At 38.9% G+C, this 19,711-nt stretch overlaps 2 protein-coding genes across 2 annotated transcripts in view; one reads left to right on the forward strand and one right to left on the reverse strand.

Annotated features, from left to right (window-relative positions):
* LOC143713118 (uncharacterized) overlaps positions 1-19,711 on the reverse strand; it is a 311,754-nt gene that overhangs the window by 211,186 nt on the left and 80,857 nt on the right. The gene's annotated exons all lie outside the window — the stretch shown is intronic.
* Positions 1-19,711, forward strand: part of chrna8 (cholinergic receptor, nicotinic, alpha 8) — a 121,278-nt gene that overhangs the window by 88,242 nt on the left and 13,325 nt on the right. Inside the window, exons 5-6 of the mRNA XM_077204106.1 lie at positions 15,852-15,931; positions 17,843-18,010. Coding sequence (XP_077060221.1) covers positions 15,852-15,931; positions 17,843-18,010 — 248 coding nt within the window. The remainder of the gene's footprint in view (positions 1-15,851; positions 15,932-17,842; positions 18,011-19,711) is intronic.

Genomic DNA, 19,711 nt, shown 5'->3' on the forward strand with positions numbered 1-19,711 from the left:
CTTTGAGACGCCTCAAAACACCGCTGCTCGGCAAGCATGTACTGGTACGTATGGACAACTGCAACCTTTGCGTACATCAAGGTATTCCACGCTCCTCCTATGGAGTCAGAAGCATCTGAGGTCAAGGAAGGGAGGGAGAGGAGCAGGTCTTGCAAGTTGCCACTTATTGGCCCAACCGGACCTGGTTCCCCAAACTCATGCTCCTCTCTTTTTTCCAAATTCCATTTTATTTTTTCCCAAATTCCGAGTTTTCCATTTTCATTATTGCAAATTCCTTTTTTTCCATTTAATTTTTGGGATTTTTTTTTTTTTTACCCTTTACTGCAGATGTCGTCAATCCTGCTCCTGGAGGGCCGCTAGTTCCAACCTGCTTCAGCACACCTGCCTTTGTATATTCAAGTGCGTGATTTTTCCCCCCAAACCACTTCAGTGGAAATCCCGCCCTGCAGACGATTCTAAAGTTTTCATTGGTCATGTCAATCACTGTACTGATTGCCTACACCAAACACTGATCCCTAAACCTACCCGTCACTGTAACCTAAACCAATGAAATCGGCTGCAGGGCGGGATTTCCGCTGAAGTGGTTTGGGAAAAAAAAATCACGCTATTCAAGTGATCCTGAAGAGCTTGATGAGCTGATTCATGTGTGTTTGATTAGGGTTGGAACTAAACTCTGCAGGACAGCGGCCCTTCAGGAGCAGGATTGAAGACCTCTGCTTTACTGTTATTTTAGTCATAAAAAGAGTGTGCTTTTAATGGTAATGATTAAAATGTAAACAAATAAAAAATGATTTACTTTAAATTTATTGAGGTAACAAACATCACATTTAGCCTTCTACTTTTCAGGACAAATACTGCATGATGCAAACACTGTACTCGAAGTACTTCAGGACAAATACTGCATGATGCAAACACTGTACTCGAAGTACTTCAGGTAACAAAGTTATGAGCTTTAAATTGTCCAGTAAAATAAATTATATTAGTTTATATAAGTTTAAATAAAAGTCACACTAAGTCTTCTCTCTCGCGCACTGTCGAGCGTGCTCTCGGACACACTCGGTCTCTCGCGTGCACTGTCGAGCATGCTCTCGGACACACTCTGTCTCACTCAAGCAGTGTTGCTCGCGGAGTTCGCTTCGCTTTTGTCCAGTCCGGCAAGCCTCATAGACAGACGCGGTGTGCACGGAGAGAGACGCTAAAGCCATTAACGTGCAGCTGAAGTCCGAACACTGACTTAGCGATGCTGTAACATTATGGACGAACTCCATGTGGTCCAAAGAGAACTGCAACAGTCCAACCAACTGCAAATGGACCCCACAAGAAAGATGTATCCTGCTGAACTTCACATCAGCAGCGTAGGCTTCCCCAGCCTTGCACAAAAGGGGGGGAAGGGGGGAGGGGGGGGAGACAAACCCCTCTGCTTAACATGTCATCAGACAATTTCCTTAAAGCTTCTGCAGCCGTGGAAGGAAAAGGATTGATTCAGACGAATCTTGAAACGACGCGTGTAGTGACACTCAAAGACCTCAACCGAATGGCCAGACATATCCCTGCATTAAAACCAGAGCTTGCAGGAGACCACAACGTCCGTCCACGCTTACCTGGAGACATTGACTTTCACCTGCTGTCTTTGATGAGTGTGAACCAAGATAGACTCTGGGCTGGAAGTGATCCAGATCAGATAGAGTTGCAACGCTTTCTGGCTCGGCAGCCAGAAAACATCCAGTCTAACTACCAGCAGCTGGAACAAGCCATCATAACAGGATTCTCAGACTCAGAGTCTGAATGCAGATGTGGCACGGTCCCAGACACCAACCAGGGTAACCCTGAAAGTCCCTGTGCTACTACCACAGACATCAAGCAAGCTACCTCGGAGCGGGAAACGAACCTGTGACGGAGGAAGACACCAGCTTCAAGAACCTTTTTACTCTGAACTTCAAACCCCAGAAGACACACGGCATGACCACAATGCATGACTCTGCTACAAAGTTCCTAGTTAGCATAGGACATAAAACTTTTAAAGTAGATGAAAATGTGTGCTCAAAAGGAAGCAAGAGTTTGCATTAGTAAAATTTGAATTTTACTGATTTAAAGAAAATCTTGAATGCACGTGTAAGCCTCACGTGCCAACAGACTATGCACTGCTTTTTGAAACATACAGACATTGTGCCACCCGCTGGTTGAAATATACACTGCTGCACATTAGTTTCCATGACAATGACTTGTTACAGGAAATACAAACTCCAAATAGGGCATTTGTCACCCTAATGCCAGATAGTAAGCAAACCACCTGAGCTGGGAAAACTAGCATGACCTAGAGCCCCTTCGTAACTACGGTTATCCTAAAAGTGCTTATTTGATCATTCCGATCCAAATGGGACATGATATGCGATACACATTTTGATCACTAGCTGCTGGCTTGTCTAAATGCAGATAAAACGATGGCTGGAATTGACATCTCTACTTAAAATAATAATAAATAAATAAAAAAGTCTTAACTGGTATCGGTAATTTCAGCATTAAAGCGTAAGTCTGTTTGACAAAGGAATCTCATCTCAGCGGCATGTAAACTGTACCGGTATTTATTATTCTGCTTTGGTTGAAGGAATCCAATTTGCAGTATTGCTTAATCTGTTTCTGACGAAGGAATCTCAGTACAGTGTTATATACACGTAGACTTGGGTGATGCTCTCCTTTCTACAAAGTAAAGACCTTACAAATTATTGTTAGATTGATGTAATTCACCTAAATTTTGGCTGCATCTACAAGCAGAGAGCTACCTAGCGATCAAAACTGTTCACTCGCTGAAAAGTCAGTATTTATGCATGAGATGGACATAACTATATAGGCTTAGACAAACTTTGACTTACAGCAAATCTATTTCCTTACTCTGTAAACAAATAGAATAAGTTGCGTAAAGTAAAGAGAAGAGTTCCATGACATTTGCAAATGCCAAACCACATTTGCATTTTACTGAATGTAACATCAAGTTCTTGAAACACTTAAAGTATAGGCTAGGGCTGGACGATATGGCCAAATTTTATATCACAATATATTTCTTAATTTCGGTCGATACGATATAATTCCGATATCGATATGAACAATATAAAAGCCTCAGAAAAACTGCCAAGAACGCCCATAACAGATGTCTGTTCCTACAATCTTCTGAAAAATGAATTTGCCAAGTCTATGAAATCTGCTGGAGTCTTTCGGTACTGCACCATAACAAACTACATGAAGCAACCCATCATAACAATAATATTCTCTTCTCAATACCTGCTACAAGACTATGAAAGCATATGGGTAGCAATATTCAGTTTGAAATGTAATATGCAAAATGACAATGTAATATGTAAAATGGCAATGCATTTCTGTTTTTAAATTTACATTTGCCATAACATTTGTGCAACATTTGGTACACAAAAAGGGGGAATTTTTTTCCGATTTAAATCCCATTTCCTGCATTTACATAAATTTAGGGACTATGGTGTTACAAAATCCAGGAAATAATTAAGTTGATTATAATTATAAATTCTGCCAAAAATAAAAGTTGGCTACTAAACCATGTATAACAAAAATATGTCTTACTTTTTTCAAGACTTGAGATAATAATTTTATAAAGTCAAAAATGTTCACCATTAATGTTTTGTGTGTAAATAAAACTGAAATATACAGAAATTGAATAAGGTTATCAAATAGTCTGAACTGCATAAATTATAAATTAAATGTAGATTAATCCTTATTAAAGCTACACACGTTCTTTAGACAACATCAGTGAGTAATTTGCTCTGTTCCCCTTTGTTCTTTGGTTAACTTAACTGACAAACAGAATTGGCTGCTGTCCCTTTAAGATCTGTCGCTGATGAGAGGATCTTACGCATTTAATTTTCTCATTTAGGCTACTCTTAACTTTCATTTAAGATTTTATTTAACTCATTTAGACTGTTCTTGTGAGGATACAATTGACAAAACGGACATTTTGGCATAAATGTGTGTGTTATTATTCAAACGCTAAAGAAAGAGAACTGGATTCTGCGCGTCGTGTGCGTGTGTGTGTGTGAGTGCGCGCGTCAGGACATTCACAGGGAGCGATATCTGCTCATAGTTCACTCACATTTGCATTGCGGTCAGGGGCGCTCATTCGGTGGCTGAAACTTGCCGCGTTGGAGATCCGCTGCTCTGAGCAGTGGCTATGTGTCTGTGGTGTACGTCATCAGGAAAGTAGCCAATTGTGTTCTGCTCTTTCTGACGGCTGCGCGCCTAACGCCAGTCAGTGACAAATGCTGCTATGTATATTGAAATATCTAAAATGTGTTTAAAAATCATATCACCGTTATCGAAAAAAAAAAATATTGCGATATATATTGATATTGAATTATTGTCCAGCCCTAGTATAGGCGCCCCCTTTTAACCCGTTTAAACATGCATAACTCATTTAAAATGTGCAGACATTCTTTATGGACTGTGGAATTGTTCTGACATGCACTGGTTCCCATGACAACGACTTGTCACAGGAAGTGCTAACTCGTGATGTCATTTTGTAAACAAACCAGCCTAGGTGGCTAAGCTAACCTAGCATCCATCCAGCTTAGGCTAAGCTATATGGTAACTTCTACAGTTAGCGGTTAGCATAATTTACTTGAAGCCTTTAATTACAGCTTTTGTGTATACAATGCAAAGTATTCTAAAATACTTTTCCTTTAACACCATTTAAGGTTTCTAATTTTTTTTTACTTTCTCTTTCCTTACTTTCAGTTCTTCTCAACTGAATTTCACCTTCACTAGTTTAGGCATAGTCCTTGCTGAGCGCTGTCAGCTAAATTTGCAGTTACCCTGCTAATTAAACCTAAAATTAGTTACATGTAACTGTGTTGCTAGAGAAGAATTGTTATAGTAATGAGAATTTTCATCAGCATGTTGACTAAACCTTTGGAAGGACACACATGGTGTGGTCTGAAACACGCAGCAGCTGTGAACCACTATGGGGTGTTGGTCCAAGCAAATCTAAAGGTTAGTCACTAGTGCTATTGATTACTCCCAATTCCATATCACTCCTGCTGTTTTGATCACTAATTTAAGTCCTTTTTATTTTATTTTATTTTTTATAATAATAGCAGTCAGCTATTCACTTGTCTATTCTTTCATCTATATTCGTTACTTACATTTCCCCTTTTGTTTTCTAATGTGGTTCCATTTCCCACAGGGACACCTTTATTTGTGATTTTGTTTATTTTCAACAAGTACACTAATTTTTATGACCCCGCAACACAAGTAATTTCAACGATTACTAGGGCATAACTATAGTCCTGAGGATTGATAAGCATAATTTGAATAGGAAAGCTGTCCTTTTTCCTCCTATCCTTCACTTCGTCAAGCCGTAGTGTACCACCAGTTAAGTCCAGAGAAATAGTTTAGTCATAAGAACCATCTTAATTCATTTATTTCATCTCGGCTATGCCCTTTCCAGGAAATACTCTCGGAACCACACAAGTCTTAGCCTCCTAACATCCACAGCTAAGATAAGGATACAAGACACACTTCACTAGCTAGCTACACATGAAACACCTAGCTTTATGCTACATACCTAGCGAACCCATTAAACCGTGGCTCTGAACTTGCTAGGGTCATGCATTGGTCTCTCACCACAAGTGTGCCAAAATGTTGCAGATCCTGTGTTTAACCTGACCTTAACCGAACAGGAGACCGAAAAGACTGACAAGCCATCGCGAGGATCACTGTTCCACCCATGGCTGCTGACATCCTACTGCACCAGAGACAAACATAATTGCACCATGAGAGAAGATGACCAACGACCCATGACCCAAGCCAGAGTTACAGCCACACTTGGCTGATCAAGAATATCATCTCCTTACCCCACCTTATGGGAATGAAACAGAAGGTAAACAACCTCACATAACAGATCACATCGTCCCACAAGGAGCGGACCTGTGCTCAAAGCCTTACAGACCAGCTAGAGACTGAGGTTCGAACCAGATTCAATGCAGCTGGACTGAGCATGCCCAGGACCAGCACAGAACTGTCACCATGGCAACAACCCAGGTACCAGCCAAGCCCCTTCGAGAAGCCATGGAGGACAGCACCCTCAACCTGCAAACACCATAGGAGGACCAATTAAAAATACTATTAATCACAGCCGCTAAAGAACTGAAATGACAGTCTTCATCTTCGTGCCTCCTATTCCTCCTACCTAATTAATCCTCATTTAATTACTCACACTTTGATCTACATCACCTTCTTCTAGAATGCAGTGTGGATGTGTTACAGCTATCTGAGCATTAATGAAGGTATAACCATGCTTGAGACAAAAATTCGTAAATCAACTAAGAGCCACCTTTCCCTCTCAGACATGTCACCAATCTTATTGGTTGAGTTCAACCCTTGGGGGTGGATCCTTTCCAGCCTTTATTAGAGACAGTCCACATGTGACCTCCCTCTCTTAGTTCTTTCATCCAGCCATAACACTGTTCCGGTGAGACTGGGGAACCCCCTCCCCCTCCACGGTGGCCCCAGGGCCCAGCAGGCCTCAATCCAACCAGATATGGGTTTAGGCAGGAGAGAGAAGACTCTCTCACAAAGAACCAAGGACAATCTCAGGAGTTTTGGAATAAAGACTCCAACCAACAACGACTTCAATCACCCAACTCTTCCGACTTCCTCACTTCTCCTGGGTGCTCGGCGTGGCCTCAACAGGGCCTCAGGCCTTGAACAAACCAGCCATGCGTTCCTGGAGAAAGAGAACTCTCAACCAACTTCCACTTGACACTCCTGGAACCATCAACGACTTAAATTTCCAACAACTTCAAGAATTGTTCCCACTACAAATGCAAGTATTCAATTCAATGAAATGTGAAAAAGAAATTCTAATGGTTCTTCTCATAGTCCCTTTTTCCGGTTTCCAATTTAATCCTATCACTAACCTATTTCTGTATATATGTGTGTTTAGTTTATTTATGTTCATGATTTAGTTAATAAAACTTATGCACTTTATGTATTTGGTTCTGATTCGCTTGCAATACGAAGTCCCTTTATGGTTTGTTCTTGCCAAATGCTCAAAACGCTGTACATGCTAAGAAATAATTATTCTTATGTGGCCAGGGAAGATACCCTTTTCTTAGAATAAATTAATAATCAAAAGGGTTCGTTGGACGAACTGATTAATTGATTGTAATATTGATTTAGCCATGTCAAGTTAATCCAATTAACTGACCCAAATATTCATAATTAATCATAAGTTATTATTGATTATTAATATTTCATATAGCTAGGTTCCTTACAACACCGTTCTAAGTTAGAAAACCTTTAATGCGACCCGGCCGCTCATTTGCATAAAACAGTGCCTGGTTGCTCTGAGAATAATTTTAATCGCTACCGCGTAGCCACATGAATTGGGATTATCCCAACAAGGTTTTATCAGTACAGAGGTAAAGGTAAGGAGGCCTTTACAAGGGAGAGACTAGTTGACACTTCAGGACTGCGTTGTCGTCGTGTACAGGCGCAGGTCCTTCATCAGATCCGGATATGGCCTGGATCCGGCGGACTTCGGTAAACCTCGGGATAAACAGAGAGACTAATATTAGCGTAGACGCCATCCTTCTTATGATGTACAAAGTACATCAGGATTTATGGGAAGTGTACCTGGTTCCGGCTGATCTAAACTATGCAGCCTAACATTGAATTATAGAAGTCTTTAACCCTTTCACACGTAAGTTTAAAATATTCTAACTGACCCCCCAGCGTGAGTTTTTCAAGGCGACCGTTATTTAGAACTTGTCACTTTAATGTTTCCATGGTGACGCGTCATTGCTTGTCAAGTGGCACAGCGCAACTACAACAGCGCTGAATGAATGATGATCTGCTTTTATGTAATTTTTCCTTTTTTATTAAAAATATACACAAATGTATTAGCTATAGCATGAAACACTGATATTCCGATTGTCAAATATGTGCAAGTGGAAGTGTTTTGTTGTTTAAACACCTTTATAACGATCGCGCTAGTTGAGCTGTATACGCAATGGGCGGCGCCATGTTAGTTTGTTTCACAGTTCAGAGAATCGGATCTGTTGGATTTACAACACGTCAATTCCTCCACTTCTCACGAAATACATGAAAGTAGGTGGCCGGTGAACTGGGAGAAGAATAGGATAAAATGTAAAGCTACTTACACAATGTGTATCTGATATGAATAAAAGTGTTGTCTTATTATAATGGAAAGGAAGAAGAATTATTGCCGCTTCCATAGACATCAGTGTGTTTTTTACAAACTCAAAAGCATTGTTTTGCTAGTAATTATGTGTATTTAAGTGTCTGAAACCTAAAATAAACATTATGTGGTTGAAAACACTCAATAGTTGTGATATATGACAGCACTGAGTGCGTCTGTCTCTGGCTCAGCGCCAGTCAACGCGCGAAAGCACGTTTGAATTTAGCAGTTGATCACGTGATGCACTGACCGTTCTAATCACACCGGTGTGATCGTACGCTCCAGGGACCAGCCAAGACTGATCACACCGGTGTGATCGTACGTGCGAAAGGGTTAATGTCTTATGTGTATGCTAAGCCAAAGAGATGTGTGTTTAGTCTCGATTTGAACTGACAGACTGTGTCTGCTTCCTGGACTATGTTAGGAAGATTGTTCCAAAGTTTTGGTGCTAAATAGGGAAAGGATCCACTAGGTATTCTAGGTATTATCAACTGGCCAGAATTTTGAGATCGCAATAGACGTGAAGGACTATAATACGTTAAGAGCTCGCTCAAGTACCAGGGAGCTAAAAGTGCTTTGTAAGTAATCAGCAATATTTTAAAATGTATACAATGTTTAATAGGGAGCCAATGCAGTGTTGACAGAACTGGGCTAATATGGTCATACTTCCTGGTTCTGTTAAGAAGTCTAGCTGCTGCATTTTGGACCAGCTGTAGTTTGTTTGTTAAGCATGCAGGGAGACCACCCATAATAGCATTACAATAATCTAGCCTTGATGTCATGAAAGCATGAACTAATTGTTCTGCATTTTTCATTTTTTTAAAGCTACACTGTGTAACTTTTTTAGTTTATTCTTAGCTAACAACACTTAGTTCTTTCAAAAATATATGTGCTCATTAATGTATATTTACTTCGTTCAAGTAATAAAGTATTCTTGTGAGTGTATAATATGCCATTGAAAATACATACGGGTAAGAGGTTCTAATGTCGGTCGCCATGTTGCCATCTTGAAAGTACATTAGCCAAAGAGGGACATACCAGTTAATTCAAGCTTCTCCTTTCGCGTTTTAACACTCGATGGCACCGTGTCGAATGTCAAGAGGGGGATTGCTTGAGACTGATATATAAAAACCTGAAAGCCTTTTTCATTGACATTGTCCATACTGCTCAGATAAATATAATATAAACACAAACCTCCGTTGCTTCTCTCCTTTCTGTTTGAAGGGCTTCCACTCTCTCCTCATCATCTTTGGAAAGTAATTTTCTTTGCCTTGGTGGATGTCTCCGCAATTCACTTGCACCGGCCCTGTTTTTATTTGTTCCTTTCCCACTACCCCTACCTCTACCTCTCCCTCGCACCTCCGTCACATCAACTGATCTCTGCTCACGGAGAAAATGATATAGCCTACAATGTAAACTTTGCCTTACGCTAGTGATGTCGTACAACATACAGAATAACGATAGCACTGATAAAAGTTACTTTACTAAGATTAGCTTGCATTCGTCTGGGAACCTGATAACTGATGTTAGCAATGAAATGGTAAAAAAATAACGAAAACATAAAACTATTATTCATTTTAAATAGATGTCATAACCTATAAGTTAACTGACAAATTAAATTACTGCAAATTATAATAGTTTTCTAAAATAACCTCATCACTTGAAGGAACACTCATGGACTAGGTCGAACTGGAAGCCATGTTAATCTTGGACTACATTGGCCACCGTAGGAGTTAAAACGAAATCGGAATTGAGAGGAACAGAAACTAATATTCACTGGATGGTCATATACCTTTTCACCGCTAGATGGGTCTGTAATTGACTAATTCTGTAGAATCAAGTTGCATTTTTTTAAACAAGCCGTTTAATCATAGCCAGATTAAAAGTTTTAGGTACGTATCCTAATGACAAAGATGAATTAATGATATTAAGAACAGGATCTATGACCTCTGGAAGCATCTCTTTCAAATAGTTTAGTCGGTATAGGGTCTAACATACATGTTGTTGATTTAGTTGATTTAACGAGTTTATAAAATTCAACCTCTCCTATAGCAATGACTGAATCAAATTTTTTGTCAGTGAGACTACACTGCACTGTCTGATACGATACTGTAGTAGACGGTTGCAAAGTTATAATTTTCTCCCTGATATTATCAATCTCGTAAGTAAAAAAGTTCATAAAGTCATTACTGCTTTGCTGCTTGGAAACATCTGGGCTTGAAGCTTTATTTTTCGTTAGTTTAGCTACTGTTTCAAATAAATACCTAGGGTTTTGTTTATTTTCTTCTAATAGGGTTGAAAAATAAGCAGATCTAGCAGTCTGTGGAGTTTAGACGTTTGTCCCTCCCCATGCGTAAGCAGAGCTGCCTTACAGTAAACTTATCATAGTGAGCACATCCAACTCCTTAAAGAGCTGAACGTGCATGCTACACTTCGAGGCAGATGACGCAGAGCTTATGCGAGTCCTCAGGTATAAAATAATGCCTACACAGAGGAAAGCACTGTCTGAAACTCTTGATGCTCTTTACTTGACGCGCTTGCAAATAAAAGGCTTCTGAAGACGAAAAAAAGCTGATGAGGTGTAACTCAGGCCCCTTTTAAACTCTCGGGTAATCCACTTGTGTCATCATATGGCGCTTTTCCACTGCATGGTACGGTACGGCATGGTTTGGCACGGCATGGTTTGGCGCTTTTCCACTGCATGGTATGGTACGGTACGGCTCACTTGTGTCGCTTTTACACTGCATGGTACGGTACGGCTCGCTTCGGCTTGCTTTAAATGGTACCACCTCTGTTGAGGTTCCAAGCGTACCGTACCGATACTAAAATGTGACGTGGAAACACTGCAGATCACTGATTGGTCAGACAGACAGAATCGTCACTACCAGCGTCATTGTATTTGCGAGACATCAAACCCACTAGATTTAAATAGCCAGTAACAGCCACTGCTGTAGCACCTGTAACTACACGCTTGACTTGCTTGAAGAAAAAAAACTTGAATCGTGGTCAGTGGACGAGAAGCGCAGACGTTCCTCTCGTTTGTTGCAGAGAAGCGGATAAACTATAACGATCAGTCATAATCCCACCCATTTTTTGAAGCGGTAACGTTACTAACTGCAGTGGAAAAGCAACCGAGCTAAAGCGAACCGAGCCGTGCTGCGCCGAGCCGTACCACGCAGTGGAAAAGCGGAGCGAGCCGAACCGTACTGAGCTGTACCATGCAGTGGAAAAGGGCCAATAGACTGCCTTCTACCAATGATTATTGCCATTAATTTACACACGCTGTTTATGACCAAGGCGTTCCCCATAGCGTCAACACCAAGACACAGCATCAAAGTTCCACTTTGAAAAGGGTACTGTTTGGTTTGACTCAAGGGGCATGACGTTTGTTGAAGGAAGGAATGTTCAAGAACGCTTGAAAATCACAAGCTGAAGCAGGATGAATATACAATTTTCAGGGAAGTGGACCTCCAGGGGTAGCATGTCCATTACTATGCTGGTCTGGGTAGGTCCCATGTGCTCTGAAAAGAGTTTATTTCCACCATATTAATAATACCACTATAACAATAACATCATAGTCTCTACAATAATTTGGTTTTAATTTACCACATTTGTTATAGATAATTAGATTGGCAACTAAATGTGTCTGTATGAAAGGGGAGCTGGGTTTTGTGTTAGTGACTGACAGCAGTAATTACCTTCTCTATGGCCCGGCTCCATAAATCTGCATAATGCAAATTTATTTAGTTGAGGCTTGACCGGTATCTCCTCTTCCTAAAACTGTATTAAAACAACTTTAAGGAAATGATGTAAAGAGCTACATCATCCAAATTCTGACAGCTCATGGCCACTTGTATCACTTAGCCAATTACAATGATCCTCTTGGCAGAAGACATAAACTAAAACATCATGCCATTTTAAGATGAATATATTAAGATAATAGACAAAAGAGATTCTGACTTTTCTGACTGACTCTGAGAAAGAGTCAAATGAGGATAATATGTGGGGTGCATTAAACTGGATACATATGTGGCAATTAAGCAATATAAAGTAAATGTGCAGGACAGAAGCTAATGCACATGTGTGATCATCCATTTATTCCGTTATTTGTTTTGTAATAGATTGGATTACTTAAAGTCACTTGGATTACTAATTGTTTAGTATGTGACAATGCATTGTTTTTCTGTGAAATAACACTGTTTTAGCAGGCAGATTGATGGAGAATGCTTCTGTGCACAACGGAAAGTTGTCATCTTCACCTTATCACAGTCAGGCAAGAGGATATGGTCAAAGAGATTATTTTACTCAACTTAACAATGAACCACCTGTTGTCCACTTTAACACTAAAACAGATTTTAGGATGTCAGCTACTAACTCATTTACAAAAGAGCCTTCATTCTTTAAAGTCAGCATAAAAGGAAGTCTTGATAGTCTTTTCTTCCCTATTGTGATGTACAGTATATTCGAGTGAAACAGCTTCCAAACAAGACAAAATGTTGGGCGGAACTCGATTTTGTCCATTGGAAATTGATTGGATCGTTGAGGTTTGCTATTGATGTGATCTCATGTCAGTTACAGGTTGTCCAGTCCTCACAACAAATCAGAGAACAGAAGAGCAAAAAGGGAAGTTATTTTGATTAAAGATTATTAGGGCACACGAATTTAAAAAAATAATTATGTCCACAGATAAACCATTTACAATAAATACTATATTCTTACATAAAATGCAAAAAAAAAAAAAAATTTTGATTTTATTGTGACTTTAAAGGGATAGTTCATCCAAAAATGTTATAAAGAGATCTCAAAACTAATCCATATGAATTGAGCGGTAAAGTCCAACATTTTCTGAAGAGACACGATGGCTTTATATGATGAACAGACTGAATTTAGGCTTTTATTTACATATAAACATTCATCAACTCACACATCAGTTGTGGTAAACAGAAGCTCAAGCATGTTCGCTTGGTTTGAGCTTCCGCAAGAGGTTTATTCTCGCACGTCAAGCAGTTTCATATGAGCTTCGTTATGTTCGCTGATCAATGTTTATATGTCAATAAAAGGCTAAATTCAATCTGTTCATCATATAAAGCAATTATTGCTTGTCTTTAGTATGCTTGTACACCATTCTGAATTAATATATTTGTAATTGTATATGTTAATTTCCTCATTTACAAATACATTAACATCAGAAGTTGTATTTTTTATATTAGTTAATGCACTGTGAACTAACATGAACAAACAATGACATTTTTTATTAACTACTTCCAAATTTGTATTAACTAACATTAACAAATATTAATAAATACTGTAACAAATGTATTGCTCATTGTTAGTTCATGTTAGTTAATACATTAACTAATGTTAGCAAATTAAACCTTATTGTAAAGTGTTACCAGTTACTCTTTTACAAGAATCAGAGTGATCCTTATTGCCAAGTACGCTTACACATACAAGGAATTTGTCTTGGTGACAGAGCACAAACAGAATCCATTGCACAGACAGAATGACAGCTACAAAATAGACAATAAATGCATGTACAGGTATGTTATACTGTATACAGTACAAATTAAAGGGAATGTGATTAAGAGGTATGGGAGGCTAAATAAATATAAGTATAAATAGTTTTGTGGATTGCACGTTTATTGCCCAGTGGGGACAATTTAACCCTTTAAAACTATAATGACAATTAGTTGACATGTAGTCGAAACGTTACTTATATAAAAAGTAGCTATATTATGTGCACATAGTGCTTACATTTTCGGTAACACTTTATTTTAATGGTGCCCTTTAGAAATTCTGTTAAATATGTATATGTATGTGTGTGTATATATGTATGTATGCATGTATGTGTGTGTGTGTAACTAATAAAAATGACAAAATAATACATAAAATTACAAAAACTTTAACATTTAAATTAAAACAGAAAATATAAAAATAAAAGCTAATTCTAAATATGAATAATTACTAAATATTTAAATACATTTTCCATTTTAATTGTTTCTGTTTAGGTTTAATTTATATCTATTACAGTTTTAGTAATTTTAGTATTTAAAGGTTTTTAATCTAATATTTATTTTTTATCTTATTTCAGCTTTATTTAAATTAACGAAAATGATTTTTCATAGTTTTAGATTAGCAGTTTTTTTAGACACTCAAAACGTTTCTTTCAGTCTTTTACTTATTCCGCACACTTACTCTTTAAATATTTGGCTTTGAGTAGAAACACAAATACCATTATGTAACATAAAACAAGATGCAAGATACTGCCTACTTGGGATATTATGCTCGTGGCATTCCTTTCAGTCTTAAAACTTGTATTAAAAGTCTTCCTTTCAAAGTCAGAGGGAAAAAATCCCATACAAAGTTTCATACCGTGAGATTATAACTTCTCTGCTCTTTGCTGTCAGACATCAAGGATGACCTTTCAGCAACATTGTCAAGATAATATTGTCTCTAATCCTTTCCATTTCTTAGAAAGCTGCCCTTTTTTTATGGTGGTTTGGCCGATTGCAACCTGCAATACTAAATGGAGGCTGTCTGGTTAACAGCCATGAGTAGATGTTAAAAAAAAAAAAAAAGCAATACCTCACATTATGACACAGAATAATTATTTTGACAGCAATTAGCCTACAAATTATCACTTTGACATACAAATCACTTGTCATGCTCACAATAATGCTTTCGCTTAATATTTGCAATGCATGCCTGTAAAAAATTGAAGAATTATTGGTACACCTCTCCCTTCCCTCCAAAAACTGTACTCCAGAGTGAGTTTGAACTCTTGCTGTCTGGTCGGTCCTACAGAGCACTGAGCACCAGAACAGCCAGGCACAAGAAGACCATCTACCTCATTAACAGTTAAAGTCAACAGAATGTCTAAAGGGGACCATCAAAATAAAGTATTCATATAAATGTATAGCATGCATAACGCATAAAATGCACATTTTAGCATTTTAACACACACACACATACATCATGCATATTTGTGTTTTCACACATTATACCCCCACATCCCTGTCAACTCACATAAACACATGTACAACCTGTACAGACTCTATCCAAATACTAATTAATTTGACTTATGTGTCAAATAAAAGATCAGGACATGTGTATAATTACAATGACATATTTAGAATCAAATTGTGTGCCTCTTACATTCTAATAAGCCCTAAATGTCACAGAGGATTTATGACATTATTTTATGAAGGTATTATCAGTTTTACCTGAATTTCATTTCTCAATACTGCTAATAGTGCTTTGGTATGTATGATTAATTATGAATAGGTTTTTGAATAATATAGCTGCTGGACTGCCTCCTAGTAACCACAATGCCAATTGAATTGGACATTTTAATCTAAGGAAGATTATTATTTTAGTAGGTAGGAGAAAGGCAAAAGGACAAGGACACATATATTATTCTACAGAGAGCGCATAGAAATGATTTTAAGTTGCATAATGACCCATCGCATAGCATAGAGGCATTAACTGGCATTTGATTGTTTAGCCTGTGAGTAATTGTATTCAGATTACAGGGCAGCTAACATTTCGGGAACAGTTCCAGTCATGCAGTTGCACAAATATTTTGATTAAAGTTTAATCTGTATTTTTTTCCTCACACTCTTCTCCACAGTGCTGACGAGAGGTTTGATGCAACCTTCCATACGAATGTCCTGGTTAATGCATCAGGTGCCTGTCAGTACATACCACCAGGTATGAATTATCCTTACCACTTTTAATTATCCAACCACACAAATATGGTCTTAGACCTTGGTTAAGTCTAACAGATTTAAGTTAGGGATGCAAAGTAAATAGGTAACATTTTGATAATTTGTCGATATTTGATTTTTTTTTTAATAGCTATTGGTTAATATTGGATATTTAATTGTGTGCTCATTTTCTGTTTCTACATTTAGATTACCTTTGCTATCATTTCATTTAAAATGTCTTAGGTTGCATGTAACCATGGCTCCTTGAGAACTCGCACTGTGTCCTCTAAGGACACTATGGGGAATGTCTCTGGCATGACAGGTGTCTGAAGCACGTATATAAACGCAACAATTGTATTTGTCAGCGACAGCCTATGACATCATTATCAGTGCGGCCATGAGTATGAAAGGGCACCCGAGGAACACATCATCCACTTCTTTGTCTTAAGGAGAATTAGCAGTTATCCCAAAAGCACGGCAACAAGACGCAGTGTCTCGTTCCCCTTCTCAGGGAACCATGGTTACATGCGTAACCTGAGATGTTCCCATTCTGCCATGCTGAATGCATGCCTTGTGACATAAGCACTCAACATTGATTACCAACCTGAGGGATTCAAAAAATTCCCCAAAGGATGCACCAGTTAGCTGCCAGTGACACAACCCACTATGGCCACAGCCCAAACTGCACGCCCTAAATGAGGAGGATACAGTTCCTTGCTCTCTCCCTTGCAGGGCCAAATAGGTTTGGCTCAAGGGTAAAGTTCAAAGGCTTGTAATCGTACTTCAGAAATTCCTTAAAGGGAATATGGCCAGGGCAAAAAATACAACCCACAGATATCTCTCAGTGGCCACCATCGCCAGCATCGATCTACCGACCGTGGCAGCAGTTTATTTTGTGGCCCGGAGAGTGAGATCTGTGGTTGCGGTGCAACTTAGCTACCACTTATATAAAGGGGCTTAGATGGCCGGTCATCTCCATGTGTAAGGAAGACTCACGGGAGCTGGGGGGTTATGTCCAGATCAAAATCAAATAAACTTCCTGTCTCTTTCTTACGTTTCCACTGCAAATCAGACAGAGTCGAGTTCCATAACCTCCAGCAGTTCTTTAAACGCAGGGCAGGCTGGCTGAGAAGACTCAGATCTTTCCACTTCTTCACCTTACTCAGCCACATCCTGCTCATCCTGGCTCAAAGCCAGCAGAGCCCTACCTGCTGCATTAGAGGATGTAAGTGACAATACATTATCTTCAAGTAGTTCGCTCTCGTCAGCCGCTGAGGAATGTGAGAGATTTACACCTCTCTCAAACTCCTCAAAGCTCCATCTGAGACCCCCACAATCTTAGTCTCCTCGTTGCCTCAGCGACGCCAAACAAACCACACATAAGTCGTGTGTGTCATTTGGTGTCAAAAACCGAGGACACGGATCAACACAATTCCTGAAGCGCTTCTCACTAGTTTATATCTAGGTCGCTTAGTACCTCACAACAAACAGTCCCTTAAGAAAGAAGAGAATGATGTGTTCCTCAGGCGCCCTTTTTTACTCACGTTCACACCGGTAATGACATCACAGGCTGTCTCCGGGAAATGCAATTGTCGCATTTATGTGCTTCAGACACCGGTCATGCCAGAGGCATTGCCCATAGTGCCCTCTAGAGGACGCATTACAAGTTCCCATTAAAAAAGAAACGAGTGTTATTTTACTATCATTAATATACTATTATAGTTTAATTTTTACTTTGAGTTAGTTAGTATGTTGTTAGTTTGACTACAGTTCATTTTGTAGGTTTAACTATTGTGATATATAGTGTAATATTTAAGATAATTTCAACATTCATTTACAATCCAGCATGACTTTATTGCCATTATTGATTTTTTTTAATATGCTGCAGTATGTATGTTTGTGTGTAACCACGCAGGTATTCTGAAGAGTACATGTTACATAGATGTGCGCTGGTTCCCATTCGATATACAGAAATGTGACCTCAAGTTTGGCTCCTGGACTCATAATGGATGGTTGCTGGACCTACAGATGCAGTCAGTGGACATCTCTACATACATCCCGAATGGAGAGTGGGATTTAGTGGGTAAGAGTCCCAGAAATTTGTAAATTGTGAACGCAAAAGATTTAAAAAAAATAAAAATTCTCCCATCACAAATTTTTCCCACCACCACGTCCCTTAAGGGGCTCTGTAGGTTACATTGTTTTCGCTTGCAAAACCAACTGACGGCGCCGTGAGTGTAAACGTATTACGGGGCGGTAATATTATAATAAGATCACCCTCCTACGTCAGAAGGGGAGCGAAATCTGATCGTCTTATTTTTTGACATGCTAGCAGAGATGGAAAACCAAGGAAAACATAATTTTAAAGAAAGCATGAAGACAGGTTTAAGTTTTGTGACAAATATTTTTGAATGTGTTTAAAGTTTTTAATAAAAAAATAAAAAAAACTAGCATGAAATAAATGTTAAAGAAGGAATAAGAAAGCTGTGATGTAATCCCTGGTTTAAACTTGCTCGCTCTGCACTTTCATGCGCGCTCAGTTCTCTCCGCATTGGATTGTGGGAAATAGTGCTTCAGCAAGTGTACATTGAATGTACACTCGAATTCAGAGAGGATTGTGGGTAAAAGTAGTGAATGAATGTAGGGAATGATATCGTTCACTCAGAATCCGGACACCACTACAAAATGGCTGACACCCGATATAGTGCACTATTTAGTGGATAGGGAGCGTTTTCAGACACAGCTATGGATATCTTGGATGGCATAGAGCGCCGAAGTTATGCCGTCACTTTGTAGGACAACTCGCAAGTTAGCGGCGCATGGGTTCCCTCGATCGAAAAGCTATGTATTTTCCCCATAGACTTTTGGAAAATCGCAAAAAATAAGATCTGTGTTCAACAAAGAGTTGTGACCCTTACACATTTTGTCTATCAAGATAATCTTTACAAGTTAATCCAAAATGTATACATTTTGAAGCCTATATAAGGGTTTAAAAAACCACAAGTAGACACAATAAAGTTTAAAAAACCACAAGCAGGTTATAACTGGTGTGTTTTATTTCATAGATCAAAACGTGAAAATATTTAGAGGCTTTGTTAACCACAGACCTTATTTCAGGCGATTTAGCAAAAACCCATTCAAAAAACACATAGACTTTAGGGCGAGGGAACCGGAAGTGCTAAAATGCTAACTCACTTCCGCGTTTTGGCCTACAAAGTGACGTCATAACTTCGGCACTCTATTGGGGTGAGTAAATTATAAGGAAATTTTCATTTTGAGGTGAACTAATCCTTTAATTATGCAAAATTCACTTTTGCATGGCGTTTGAACATAAATGTGTGTTGGCAGTTTGTGTACACAACCATCCTATAATGATAAAAATCCACCAAGTGCATTTTTTAAAATCCCCATAAATCATAAGCATTCGGGACAAGCCCCTCCCACAAATGTTGACTGACACTGCAGTTTGCGTATACCCGCCCTGAGTGAGCTGCACAGATTCCGCCATTGTTTCGTCAGCTCACAGTCAGCAGAGCAGAATGTCTTGATAGCAATTGAGGTGTTTTGTTGTTGGATTTAAGAATGAATATAGCTATCTTCATTTACTCCTGTTGTTACTCGAGGATGGATTTGTACCAACTGTTCGTGATCCAGCTGAGCTTACAGTCTGCGGAGTGATATAGGCCTAACGTTACTGATCACGGCAGAAATGAAAGTGATCTTTCCTCACAAAATGTGCGCACTTTATGACTTCTCATCTAGTCATTTTACGCGAGTTCCCGCA

This window comes from Siphateles boraxobius, unplaced genomic scaffold (assembly GCF_051911475.1).
Source record: "Siphateles boraxobius isolate OS27281-9 unplaced genomic scaffold, OSU_SipBor_1 119, whole genome shotgun sequence".
Taxonomy (NCBI): domain Eukaryota; kingdom Metazoa; phylum Chordata; class Actinopteri; order Cypriniformes; family Leuciscidae; genus Siphateles; species Siphateles boraxobius.